This window comes from Accipiter gentilis, chromosome 1 (assembly GCF_929443795.1).
Source record: "Accipiter gentilis chromosome 1, bAccGen1.1, whole genome shotgun sequence".
NCBI lineage: Eukaryota > Metazoa > Chordata > Aves > Accipitriformes > Accipitridae > Astur > Astur gentilis.
Window position 1 is genome coordinate 36,006,127 of NC_064880.1, and position 15,149 is coordinate 36,021,275.

The 15,149-nt window shown below is 35.9% G+C and overlaps 1 protein-coding gene across 6 annotated transcripts in view; it reads right to left on the minus strand.

The window, feature by feature from the left end:
• SLC4A10 (solute carrier family 4 member 10) overlaps positions 1 to 15,149 on the minus strand; it is a 160,427-nt gene that overhangs the window by 122,449 nt on the left and 22,829 nt on the right. For 3 of the 6 annotated variants that reach the window (XM_049798910.1, XM_049798901.1, XM_049798923.1), the window contains exon 1: positions 492 to 814. The exons of 1 other annotated variant lie outside the window; for it this stretch is intronic. In XM_049798910.1, coding sequence (XP_049654867.1) covers positions 492 to 572 — 81 coding nt within the window. In that variant the 5' untranslated portion in view covers positions 573 to 814. Of the gene's footprint in view, positions 1 to 491; positions 818 to 15,149 lie in introns of those variants that run through there. 2 more of the 6 variants (XM_049798929.1, XM_049798938.1) reach the window with 2 other exon arrangements.

Sequence of the window (15,149 nt, forward strand, 5' to 3'; positions counted from 1 at the left end):
ACTGCAAAATGAAGCAAGATCTGTGCCTGCAGAATAGCTCAGTCCTGTTACACAACGTGATACGTTGTTTTAAATAACCTGCCACTGTAGGTAAACAGTTGCCTTATACTGCGTTTCATACCACAAACACACACATTCACAATAGCTTTGCATGCCGTGTAAAGATAAAGCAAAATAAAAATGCAATACAATCTTGTCATTTTACTTTACAGCAAAGGTATAACCTTTTACCATGAATTAGTCAAAAGAAATCATATTCACAATAAAAACAGGTTGAAAATATATATGGAATAAGCTTACATTGTTCAAATAGCAGTTAACAACACGTTAGATTTCCAAGATATACATTGCTCTGCTTATGTAAACAGTCTACCCCATAAATCCTGTAGCAAATGCAACATGAGGCAATTAGACAAAGAGATTGTAAATGACCTAAAACTGTAAAACAAACCCTTACCTTAGAAATACTAGTATAAACTATGAGGTCATACCTGATGACTTAGACACTGTAATGTCTCACCGGTTCCGAGCTGCATGACCTTTCTATTTCCAGAGACCCCCAAAAATTGCATTTCCTGTCTTACAAAAGTACATCACAGACCCATCTATCTTTCAAAATCTTCTGGGCTAGTGAAGAAAGCATTAACAGCCATTCTGTCCGTCAGTAAGTGCTGGAGTCATTACCCTCAAGATATCAGATCTTAAATATAGTTTCCTCTGCGCGATTACAGACATCCAGTAGTCAAGGAGGCTGACACAGCTATATCACTGATGCTGCTAATGCCATCTGAAAACAGTAAGCTTACTGCTTAAAGCAATCCTGCATCATCCAAACAGAACAAGCCACATCCTTCAACTCCTCACTTGCGTTTTTTTATAAAACCTAGCGCTGCCATTATAGATTTTGTTTTCATCTGTGGTCAGCTAAAGGAGAAATTAGATATTATGCAACCAGCTTTGCATTAACAAAAGAAAAACAACAGATGAAGTGACATATCGAGGTTATCAAATTTTGCTTGCATGACCACTCCTCGACGAGCACTATCACCGTTCAGGAGAAGCATCACAATCTGATTCAAAGGAAAATTACCAGAAAGAAATTACAAACAATTCACAGGCAGCAAGGCATTTAAATACCTCTGATACTGAAACAGGTATTTTATGCAGTCTTATGAATCTTAGTCCCTATTAAATTAAAAACATTGCTTGCCTATGTATCTTTAGTGTTTATTTTCAATAAATTGCATGATCACTGCATTGTTTCCATTACTCCCTGCTAGCAGCCAGAAAACAGCATGCCTTGAAAATGTGCCAGTATTATGACAGCAAAAATGTGTTTTGATATCAAACAAAACAATCATGCATGAATTTCTTCTGATACAAGAGACCTTTCAAGCTAACAAATGTACAGTATCTTCCTTAGTAATTTTTAAATTATTAAGACTACAACATAATAACTGGACTTTTTATTAAAACACATACTTGATACAAGTGAAATTGATTATTACAAATCATTATTTATATTTATTGTTGCTATTATTATGGCAATAAACTTACACAAACAAAAAAATCACTTCACAGAACTAAGACAAAACAGTGCCATCAATAAACTGAAAAAAGTTACCATTGAACAGTTCCTCTGAATTCTAGACCCACAGAAAAATTACTCATGTTCACACAGTGAGAAAGCCCTGTTGAGGCACTCAGTCCATATGCTTAAACACACAGGAACATCCCCTCAACACATATTGAAATATATTGCTACTGGTCGAATTTTACAGGCAAATAAAACTTGAAGGAAAAAAATCTTCCCTAATTTAACTACAGCTGCATGTTATTCAAATGAATTTGGATGTCCTTCTTTTCTTTGAAATATAAGCAGAAGCTGCAGCTAGAAGTAAATGGTTCTAAATTAATTCACCCAGATCCTATTCTGTTAGTTTAGCATTATTATTATTATTATACTGTTGTAGTAATTGCTTTTTTGAGTAACTTAATCAAATTTAGCTTATAGTCATTCACATTATAGCACTGATAAAAGCAAACTGGTCTCATCCATGAATATCAAATATTTCCCTTTAGAGACAGAAACTGTCTGCTATCAATTTTTAATTGATTCACTTTATACAGTGTGCAACTGCCTCAACGTAAAGACGCTACACCTACAGGGAAAGGAACTTAGCCACACATTTGCACAGGGTCTCCAGTGATGTGTCCTGTAGCCTAGCAGAGGCCAGTCAGTGAAGCCCTAGGAGGCTTTAAAGCGCAGTAGGGAACCAGTTCAGGCCAGACTTGACACTGCTTTTTATATTCTCCAAAAGAGTTAGTCTTGAGGCCCAACAACCTGCCACTGTCTTTTTACTGCTGATGATAGCAGCAGTCTGGGTGCCACTTTGAACATTGTGAATGTTCTCAAAAGCTGCCACTCTTAAAAGTTTTTCCAGAGTAATTCATTAATTCACTTTCAACCTAGTAAATATTATTAAATCTATGTGCACAGGATATAAATACATACACACAAGGATACAAAAGTCCTTTCAAAAAATAGAAATGGGTGATTCAGCAGTAAAAGAAGGGGAAAATAGCCTTCCCTGCATCAGTATGAAATGGGAGTATCTCCCAAGTTAATATTTTTATTTCCAATGGTAATTTAAAAAAAAAAAAAAAAATATATATATATACCAGCACCAAACACTAAGTTATTCACTCCTATGCAAACATTCAGTTCTGCAATACTATATTCCTATCAGTAGCTACTTAAAACTACGTAAGGGAGTACAACCTTGCATCTGTAAGTTGCTGGCAACCACTTCCAAGTCCCCACAAGCCACCTAGGTAGGATACGAAGGCCAGCAGGATGGTAAGAAGTAACCAAATAAAAAACATATGTTGCCAAGGCACCTTTCATAAACATTATGTAGGCTCTCTCTGTGCAAATCTTGTACTACATTATGATGTCCACTCAAAGAGCGAAAAACACAAAGCTAGGAGCTATAACCACAGCTGTCAGAAACATCACTTAAGATTTTCTGCTCACAGACAGTACATAATCTCTCCCCCAGCTGGACATTCGAAGAATTCAAGAGCTAGCAAAAGACAAGACAGAATACTATTTTCCTGAGTTAGGTTAAGATCTCAGTACAAATTATAACTGCACTCAGAAATATACAGTTATTTTTTCATGCATATTATCCCAGCTAGTGGAATCTTTTACCAGAAGTTATTCCATGTTTTTCCTCATGGCAATACAATTACTATTTTGCAAAAGTGAAAATTTTAACATTTCATTAGCAATGTTAAAACAGAGAGATATAAATCTCTCTGAGGGTATAAATACAATACTGTTTTATAAAGTATAGAGATTTATTCTGAGAGATGTTAAAGCAAAAATCTGGTATTCCATTCCCTTTAGAATATCAGCAGGTATCACTTTATACCATACAAAACTCAAAAATATAGTTTGCTTCCATTTCATTTTTCTTTACAGAAAACAAAGAAAGAATAAAAAAAGAAAAAAGCCCATTCAGAATTCCTACGGATTATGCAAGGTGAAATAATGGTCACTTTGAATCTATCAAAATCAGCTTCATATCAAAAAGACCTGACCTAAGCAGTGAGTGAGCAAACAACAGAAGCTCTGTCACTCCACTTTTTAAATTAAATTTAAGTCATGTTTGCTAATACTAATGAATACATAGAGAATGTTTGAGATTAGTGAAAGGTACTGTAGATTGTAAAAGTAAGGTGAGATGATATAGTGCTGTTCCAAAAGAGCTAGAAGAACAAAACTAATGCATATACCTCAGCAGCATTTTGGGGGATCAATTTTACTGTATATTTTTATTAATGACCAGAGCACCATTTGGGTTTGTTCAAAGATTTCTGATACTGGAAGGTGCCGATAATATATTAGGAATAGAACATCACCAGGAAGACATGGATTACCTTTAGGACCACAAGAATAAAATTGGTGTAAAACTTAATAAAGCAAAATGCAAAAGATGTGAACTTAGAAATTATTAAGTTTCTGCTAAGAATTGAGAGCTCAGCAGTTGAAAATTACAGTGGATGAAACTGTGGGGACAAAGCTGATCACAGAGTAATTATGAGCTACCAACAAGATGTCCCTATGGAAATGAAATCTTAGAATTATCAAGGAAGATATTTCTAGTACATCAACATCAACATTAATGCAGTAACTTGAAGCTCTATTAAAATCTTGATTCTGAACATCTATGCCTAAAAAAATGAATTCAAACTGCAAGAGATAAAGGCTTCTAAAATGGTCAAGAAAATTTTGAGAAGAAACTGAAAACATTTCCTTTGTTTAGCTTAACAATCAAAAGACTAAGGGGGAGATCTGTCTAGGTGCCAAGACAGAAGTGCCAAGGAAGAAGAAAAAACATTCAAATAAAAGAACCATTTTGGAACAAGCACAAATCCATACAAAGTTGTCATTAATGTTTGGGGGTTTTTTAACTATAAGAGGTTGAAGGTCTGCAAGAGTGGAAAATCAAACTCAAAGATCAAGAGCATGCCTTTCACTCCTATATTTCTACAAGAGACGATCACGAAAACGCAGACAAGAGAAGAAGAAAAGCAGAAACTTAAGGTACAGCAGAACTGGTACCAAGAGCAGCACCTAAGGAAAAAACAGAGATTGCCCTGGAGCTCAACGCTGATTGGAAATAAATTTAGAATCCTGAATCAAAAAAAGTAAACAAAAAAAACCCCAACTCTATTACCGTTGGTTTCTCCTGTACTGAAAACACCAAGCTTTCATCTCAATATGTAGAATGGTATTAACACTGTAAATAGCTCAGCAATTTCTCTTAACCAAAATAATTCATCAGTTCTTAAGTTTCAGCTGATTGCTCACATCAACACAGATTAAAAAAATATCTTCGTACTTGAGTGGAATAAGCTCAAAAGTAATTAATGATAGCCCATTCCCCTTTAATCCTAACGACAGGACTGTTTCAATTACCTTTCTCTAGTCTACGTATGTATCTAGTTCTCCCGTGAAATTATTGGGACGTTTTTGTTATAAAGTGTAAATACCCTTCCTCTAGACAAAAAGGAATACCATTTAAAAGATACAAGTTTAAATTTAATTAACTGAGTCAAAACTTGTTATATTTTATGGACATACTTACTATGTTCTCTCAAATGAGATACTGTTCAAAGACTCTCCTTTTGTGATTATTTCAACAGGCGTTACATAAGTCTAATCAGCTCATCTGTGGATAACCATGACTGTGTTCAAAGGATACTCAAAACATTTATAAAACAAAACAGGAAACGAGCAGAGGCAGACCTGAACCATGGCTACATAGTCAAAATTTGCATATGAACTGCTTGGTTCCAATTCTGCCTAAAAGTCAATGTAGCTGTATCAAAACCTGCCTTTCCAAATACCCCACTGTCAGTGTTGCTGTATCGTAGCACTAAAACTCAAGCTTGTACCTCAGACCAGTCCCTGATGATCTAGATCACTGCACTACAGGTTGCCAAAAAAGTGGAATAAATGTATAATACACAGTTTTAAAACAATGAAAAGAAAGGAAGATTTCTATACATTATTTTACCTTTAAAAACAACTTTAAAATGTCCGTGTAGAGAAAACAGACATTTCCTTTCTCTCAGACTGCTGAGGAGCAATCCTATACTTACAGTGTAAGTAAGACATTAGTTACTTATATTTGTTCTTGGAAAAATACAGAAAATAAAAGAGTACAAAATCTCCTCAAAGTTTGCAATTGCACATTTATTTTCTTAGCAAAATTATATTTACGTAAATCATGTGTTCTAGAAAATTATTTGCAAAACTAGATTGAAATTATAACTTTTAAACGTGTGTCTAGAAGGTGAATAGGTTATATTTAAAATGACCATGCCTTCCTTTTCCGACCTCAAAGAAAGCAAAGCTTTCTATCTTTTTAAGCATCTCAGCAGTACTGTAACTTGTGACATGGCCTGGGAAAACCTTTCTCCTTTTTCTAACTAAGGACACAGCTGACCAAGGGCTTAACTTGCAACCATTGGGGATGCTACAATCGATTACAGGAAAACACTTTCCTCAAAAAGGTGATGATGGAATTTGGACTCCATGTTGTACAGCACAACAGAAATTTCTTTTCCTGATATACAAAGAAATAACAATTTAATAAAAAATGCTGGAATCTGTTAGCAAAGCAAGTGCTACCAGCCTTCCCACAGAAGGAAGAGCAGGACAGGTGATGCTGCTCTGGGTATCTCCCAAATATTATACAATACTGAAGCTGCAGCTTAGTTATATTGCACACCTCTTACCTTCCTTTCTTTTGATCCTTTTAATCTCTCCCTTGTCCCTGAAGAGGAAGAAAAGCTTCTTTTTCTTAAGAAAAATTTGTCAGTTCACTAATCCTAGCTTCTTATCCGCCTCAGAATAGATCTGACTTTTCTAAATATTTTGCATTAAAAAGTTCTCTTTCAAAGAAGAGAAATGTTAAATTTTGACATATAATTACCATTATCCTCTCTGCTAGCAGAAAATGATGGCAAAATGCCAACTTGCTTGTCTGCTACAGATAAGACATTTCCAAGCTTCCATCCTTCCCTTTAGAGAAAACAGAAGGGGAAGACCAGCCAGGAGAAAGCCTACCCTGTCAGCTGATCCTGTAAGAAATAAAATTAATATTCTCCTAGCAGAAATCATTTTCCTCCGAGCCTGAGGTAAATGATATGCCTTACCATATGTTATGATGGTCCTTTCAAGAATGACAAATTTGATGAATTTTTCCTGGATGGTCTTTCTCTCATCCAATCTCTTCTCATCACCTCCAGCTTCTGCTGCAGGCAAACTCTCAAGAGGCATAAATCAGCATAGCATCACCAAATTATATAACTCCTACCCACTGGGGATTAAGCCTTTTCTATTTCAGACTTAGCACAAAAAAGTGTCTGTACATTCTTCAATAATCTTTTCGATCTGTGTAAAGCTTCAGAGAATTACCCTGACACATTGCTGAGCTTCGACACCTACATAGCCATTGTGTGCACTGGATTAAATTATAAAATTAGAGATATTAACTATATAAACTAGACAAATTCATAGATACTGATGGATAAAAATGGGGAAGAATATAATTTCTTAGAACAATTCAAAACACTTTAAAAATTTAATTGCCCATATACTTTTTTAAAATATTTAAAACACAAACTGAAATTTTGCTTCAGTTCAAACAAGGGCAAAAAAAGGCAAAAGACAGGTTCAGGCAAGTCTCTTGACTGTATATAAAAATATCAGCATATTTTTACTTTGATTACAAACTCAGCCATGCACTTCTCTTTAGTTCACCTATATTTCTAAGCAATCAAAATGTTTGAATACCTTTGCAAATCCCCAGATACCAGCTTACTTGCACATCATTTGTGCATCACGGTCCTTTTGAAAGTTTTACTTTTATCAGTAAAATATAGACAGGCAGAATAGATAGATATAAATACAGATGTTTTAAAAATCCATCTACCCACACTTAAAATTTTCTCATTTGCTATAAAATATACTGATTCCAAATGAGAATGAGAATAAATAAAGATCAATTTTAGCCAATATTACTGTCAAAACTCATCCAAAAATAAAACTGCTGGACACGTCAGTTAACCCAAAATTTTCCAGGCTGGTTTAAACGCTTATTTCAGTCATGTAAAACAAGTGGTTTTGTATGCTTAAATATGAGAAGACAAACCTAACTTTGGTTATGCAAAATACCCTTTGGAGTCTTAGAAGATTATAATGTGGGATGAGAATTTCAAAGGTTGGGAGGGAAGGTCACTGCTTTGAAGGGAGGCAACGGGGGAAAAGAGCTGTTACAAGAGTATAACTTAGGATTAGGTTAGTAGTCTTGACAAAACCATGACAGGAACAAAGCAAGACAGTAAAAAGCACTTTATAAATGCAATTTATCACATAAATATGTAACATATCAGACAGATTACTACCTTATTTTATCACTTCTACAGCTAAAAAAATAAATAATAAATAAAATTATCAACAGCTAAATTCCAAAATCAATTCTGAAAAGTGAGCTCTGAAACAAACATTTGCTTCCTTGTGAAGTTAACAAAATGGTGCACATGGAGAGCAAACAGGCGAAGATTAACTGCACCAGCTCTGTCTTGCCACCCTTCCTCTAGGAGGGGACACAGAAAAGCTATTCAAGCAGCACACACTTCACTATAAGCTAACTGTCTTATTTATGACTGTCCAAGGCCAGGCATCCACAGCCTAAACAGGCACTGGGTTGGGGGTAGCCCCCCTCTGGTAGATGTAGGAAGAACACAGGAAAGGGAGAAGAAAGAAAAGTCCCCCCAAACTAGAGGCAGGCCCCAAAGCTGATGTTGGGATGCTCTGGATTAAATTATAAAATTAGAGATACTAACTATATAAACTAGACAAATTCATAGATACTTATGGATAAAAATGGGGAAGAATATATAATTTCTTAAAACAATTCAAAATGCTTTAAAAATTTTATTTCCCATATTTTTTTAAAAAATATTTAAAACACAATTTTACACTCAATAATGCAAGGACATAGATAAAAATGTTAAGATCTCAAGGAAGAAAAAAAAAAAAAGCCAATGATTGCTTCAAAGTTAGAAAACTGGGACAAAATGCCCATTGGAACATACAGAGTCTCCCGCAGGAGCTTCAAAAGTCAGACTGTGCCTGCTTTTATATTTAAACTGCCTTTCAGCTAACTACTTCAGTACAAGACACTTGCAAAAGAGTAAAAGTGTAAAGGACAAAGAAAGATAAAAGAACACTGAAATGAATAAAGTGTAATACTTAGACACATTCCAGTCATCGGGACTTTCCTGGTTTTGAAGGGGGTTTGCTGATTTTTCTATATGCTTGTCTTAGAGTAACAAGCAACAGTAAAAAAAAAAAAAAAAACAAACAAAAACAAAAAAACCCCTTATCAATTCTTGTGAATACTAGTTCTATTAAACACTGTTTCCCGCTTTAAGTAAAGGGAATATTGCAAACACCAGAGTGAAATTGTAATACCTGGAGTGCAATAGCAGGTCTCTTGGAATAGCCCCATTGTAAAGACTCTTTACGCTTAAATAAAAATATTAACTGTGGTGCCATGTAAATGTTAACTTTTTTTCTTTTTGCCAAAGGTGCAAAGTCTTTTATTTCCATGATTCTTCATAGTCATTCTCTCTTCATATACATAAACAAGTAAAGTGTATCATTTCTCATCCTAAACTATTGCATGAACTTGGACTGCCTGATGGATTTTTTGCACATTACACACAAAACATAGTTACTGTTTGACAGTTTAAAACCTAACTGACCACATCTATTGTGGCTAAATATACCCAGGATAATAAACCTCTCCATTTGTCCTGAAAAAGAAATTCAGCATCAGCCAATTTCACCTTTTCTTTTTCCATCCCCCTCAGAGAGGGAGAAAAACAGTGGTGGGACTGCCTCCCCAGATAGTGACATGGCAGGCACAAGATTCCTGAATTAGACAATTCCTTTCCTACTCTCATCTCCCTCCAGTGATCATCAGTGGAACCACCATACATCCACCACAGCCCTCTTTCAGGCCTTCCTGCTCTCTTAGAGACTTAGTGTTTTCCAAGTTCGGGATTAAAAAAAAAAGCAGATGAGTTTGGAAAGAAATCCAAGGCTAAGTGAGAAAGAAAACATGTCAGTCTGCTTCTGCAAGCAAGCAGTCATTACATCCCTTCATAATCTCCCCTGCTCAAAACCCCTTTTCAAACTTCCTCTTAGGTTACAGCTGTGAGCCAATTTCCATACAAATTTCAGAGAAAAGGGTAACGACAAAGCAAGGGAACTGTCACCACAAGACAGTTGTCTAGCAGTCTCATTGTACTCCTCAGAGGGTATGTGGCTTCAGCCTGTGCTATCTCCAATGTTTCAAAAGACATTACCATACATACTTGGACTAAAACCTCATCACTGAGTTCTCAGACCAGACTCAGGAACTAAATGAAGGCCCATACCAACACTAAATTTGTATTGATAAAAAGATGTGACATCAATCCATCAGAAAAATATTCAGTGACAGGATTTCCATTCTTCCCCTCATTCTCCAACATCCTCTCTAAAATACATGTCACTGAGGCATAAATGCTCTCAATGAAAAAATGTTCCCAAATTTGATACAAAAATGTTATGCTGTTTTCTCTTTGTTAGAAGGAAATATTGACATTTAATACTGTGCAATTCATGAAAGTACATGGTTAAAAACTGACTTCAAACTATGTCACCTGTAGAACAGTCTCACATTGGGAAATGGTGCTAGCTCTACTATCTGGGACTTTCAAAGCTCAGCTGGATAAAACGCTGTAAATCTCCTGCACAAAGCAACCTTTTGTTATCAATGCACTAAAAAATTGTACTTAGTGTCACACTTCATTACTTGTTTAGCCATATCATGCGATACACTGAAGTCTCAAATATCAGGTAACTTAAATAACTTACATGGATGTAAGTTATTTAATTACTTAAATAACTTACATGGGATCACATCACTGTAACACCACCAACCAATATAACTCCTTAAATTATTTCGGTTCTTGGATTGGCTTAAGGTAAAAAAAAAAAATAAATGCAGTTTACTATGAAAAAACTTTTAGGAAACAAATGCAAATTTTAACACTGCCTGCTGTTTGCAATTTTGTAATGAGATAACATCATGAAGACAGTCACATAGCATTGAATATTGTAACTATCAAGCTTGTTTTATATAAATTATTTGAATTCTAACAGATAACCTCTAAGTTTTGGATTTATTTCTACTTTTATTACTGAAAAACAAAAGGTAATGAAATGTTTAAGGACATTAATTAGTTAATTCATTATCTCATTAATTTGAAGAGTTTTCAGATAAATTTCTAAAAGCTAGGGTTTTCAGAAGTGAAGCAGAAGATACGAAAAAACACATAAAGATTTGAGTTAGTTTTAAATAACTGGAATTCTAACTTCATTAAGTACATCTAAGGAATAATATTTTTGTTAGTTCCTCCCAAATCTATTTTTCAAGAAGTTCTTGACTGCCTTGACACCACAAATTTCACCTCAGATATAATCCCAAGAACACCTGTGTTATTTCAATAGTCTGATTATTCTCAGATCCCTATATAATACTTCTACATATTGATTCTTCATCAAGTCACAAACCCAATTTCTGTTTTTAAGGATAAGTTCTACAGTTTAACATGCTCCATGTTGTGTGCAAACTCAAAGGAGAATAGTATGTAAACGGAGAATCATGAAAAGAATCACATGACACACACTATTAGTAAAAGTTTTGAAGACTTCAACTATCTACAGCATTTTCCAATTGCTGGCCAGAGACAACATAAATCTTAATTGCAGCCTTGTCCCTACCCTACAAAGAAAATAAGTTTATTTTGAAAAGAAATATATGGCAGCCAGCACCCACTTGGTAGCAAGCTGATGAGAGACCTCTATCTATTATTTCATAAGTTCTTCCTCATTATTAAAGTTTTTACTTGCACAACTCATGCAAAAGCCAGTTTACCATAAATCATTTTAAATACCACAGCTATATGAATCCCTATAAATAACTCATTCAAGAAAGTAATTAGCAAAAAAAGATTACAAAATTCACTCAATAGCAGAAGTATTTGGAATAAACACAATAGAAATAATTCATGCTAATGTAAAAGATAGTACTTTGCATTATGAGCCAAGAAAAGCAGTTCAAACCATATCATAAAAAGAAAATTCTCATAAATGTTTCATTTTTTTTAAATTACTTTCTTACTTCACTTAGCCTCCAGCAGCCAATAGACCATAGTCTTATATATAGTCAGAATATTCTAAGTCATCAGAAACCACTCGTTCACTCAACAAGGAAGAGAGAAAGGTGGCTAGGGAAACCAAATCAGAGCTTCAATTCAAGGTAGTGTTTTATCTGGGCCTGTTGCCTCTTTCTCACCTTGAAAACCAAAAAATGTCTTTCACCATGAGGAGAAACAGAATGAGTCTGACTAGAAAACATGAGTTCTCTATTCAAATAGATGCTCCATGTACTCACCTCATTATCTCTCCCAAGAATAAAATGCCTAAAAATGCATTTTAAGTGAAAACCTGAATCTCTCATTCCTAGCACCGTCATAATCTAGTTCAAGAAAAATGCATTGCTCTCACTTGCTCATGTTCTCAAGCCCCTCTACCAACTTGACATTCCTAACTCTAAGCCTATTTTCCAGGTCATCAGTATGACATTTGCACAAAGCCTTACAGCCACTGGTGTTTATAGCTAGGCAGCATTATGCCCACGTGGAAACTTACACTATCTCTTGCTTTTGCTACCAGTAAGGTAAGCAAAGCCTTTGGGTCTTCTAAAAAGAAGTTCCAGACAATTTCAAGCTTTACAGAGACATCTTCATGTGTATTAATCATACAGGATATTTTGGAGCACTGGGCACTCCACCTAGATGGTGCACAAGGCAATGCCAAAGACTGACCACCAGCCTCTCAGATGATCAGGAAGCCAAAGATCCTCATAAGGTACCAAGCACAACAGGCCATTCTGGTTAGAGAAAACAGAAAACACATTGACATGACAAGAGAAATGTCTATTTCCACTCAGCTCAACCTTTTTTGCAGTTCCATAGTTTTTCTTGTACATGATTTCCTTTCTCATAACCCAAGACATACTGAACTTCAGGCAGCTATCAGAAGTATTAAAATAGCAGGTTCTTTTTAAAATTCATTTTTCAAGCAGCTTAAAAAATTAGTATTCAACAGTTACCTTCCTGATTTTAATAGCTCAAGTGCGGGGGGGGGGGGGGGGGGGGGTGTTAAAGAAATACATGTATGGCGTTTTATTATTATTACAATAATAAATAATAAAGGACTTCCAGTTTGAACCAGTGCTACCAGCAAAGCAATGAAAGGAGGTGAAAGGCACAAAAAGCAGAAGACAGAGCCAAGGATTTCTTTTGCTTCTTCCCAGTGGGGGACCCTGGACAGGCTCTGGGACACCTGGCATCAGCAGGGTCCCAATGTCTGTTCAGGTTCATGCACTCATTTTCCCCCAGGCAGAGCCCTCCCAGGGTGCTCCTCCTGCTCCTTTCCCAGCAGACTGCTGCTTGACCTTCCACATTGAGCACTACCCCTCTACCCAGTCTGTCAAGCTAGTCCATATACTAAATTAGTAAATATAGACTACTAATTATTCATACAGTCCAGTCTGACACATTAGATTGAATGTCATGGCTATCCTGAAGGTAGAAAATGTTGAGTTTTACATAACATGTTCATTAAATGCAGTGAACTAATTAAAGTATGTTAATTAGGTAATAGACAAAAAGAACTTAGTATTTGGTAGAGACTGGTCACTGTTAATACCTTGTATTGTGTTAATACCTTGGCCGTATTTTTATGCTTAATGAGCAAAAGGAAAAGCTGATTATTCAGAAAAAGAAAAAAAAAAAAAATCACATGTGTTACGTGTTGGAAAAATAGCCTCAGGTGACAGAGGAAATACATACCAAAGGAACTGGCACTCTAACAAAGAAAGTATCATTTCAAACCCCATAAACAACCTGCTGTCGCTGGGAATTTTACATATTCAGATTCTAGGAAGCAATACTTAATACTTAAAAAAGATGTTAATAAAATCACAAAAATCTGATTTTATTTGCACAAGTAATCTGTTCTCTCTGTACTATGTAAACATTTTTCCCAGTTTTTTACTTTACATTATAAAAATTGAGATCAAGGCTTTCCTATCAAATGCTTTAGTTAGAAAAACTCAGAATCAAGAAATTATTAATTAAACTCCTACTCACACAGGGCAAATGTTGGTGGGAAATATACATACATAGCCTGGCACTGGGAATAAAGCCCATGTAATGCTCTATATGCATTTAAAACATACGCCAGGCTTATGTTAAAACTTTTTTTTTTTTCATTCCATATCTTATCACCCCGCTTTTCACTTGATTTGAAAGGGCATGACCAAACCTAGAAAGCATTTTGATGTACATGTTAGAAAGAAAAAAAATCTAGTTAGCACACTCAATAAAACAAAGACCTGTACTTTCTTCAGAAGACAACTGGAATAATTACACTAACAAAGATGACAGACATGGTGATAGTAAACCACTCCGGACAAAAGCAAACTACTCGATTTCTCTCTTAAGTTCAGCAGCATACATTCTGGATATTATTACTCAGTCATGAAAAAGTGAATCCTAGTACAAAAGACTAAAAGACAGATTCAGAAAGGGAACCTCATACTCGCAATGAAATTTGTACAGACTTTAGATAAATTCAAAGCAAGTCTTAAAGCTTAAAAAAATAAAAAAAAACAAACCACACACACACAAACATACAAACAGAAACAAAACAATCCAGACAGATCGGCAGCCACACAGGCCTAGGGCCCCCCCGCCCCCCTTTTTTTTAATTTTAATATTAAAGTTCCATTTGTAGCTAAAATTCTGCTGTGAGACATCTCAGTCTCAACAGAGCAAAGAAACTTGATGCCTAACCAGACCCTAAAACCAGCGACGGCCTGGGCTCAAGGTGTTGCTCTCACCTCAGTGTGTCTGCTCACCTTTCTCTGTTGTTCCCTGAAAAACATATATCCAATGCCACCTAGAATACAGAGGTGACTACTGCTTTGTTTTCTAGCAATACTGTCACGCCATCCACCCTTGTTTGTTCCACTTTACTACTGGAGAAAATAGGTCTGCTTCTCTTCTCTGCTTGAAAGGATTCGGGCACTTTCTTCCCACACCTCTAGAAAATGGCCCCAATGGGAGGGGGGGATAAGATCTGCTTCACAGTTGCAACACTTTTCAGGGACAACAGAAACCGGGTTTTATCATTTTAAAAAAGGGAAAGGAGTTGAACTCAGGTCTCCCCACGTCCTGCATTATTACATTAACTACTGAACCACTGATAGAAGGAAAGCCATGAGCACGGCCACCATTTTCCCAGAGGAGAGAGAGGGTCAGGGAGCTGTGGGAGGAGGCCGACCCTCAGGCACCCTGCCGAGCCACCTAACCCAGACCCTCGCACTAGGCACCAACACCTGCACTGAGTTCAGGAGTCTGCACTGAAAATGAAGCCCAAAACCTTC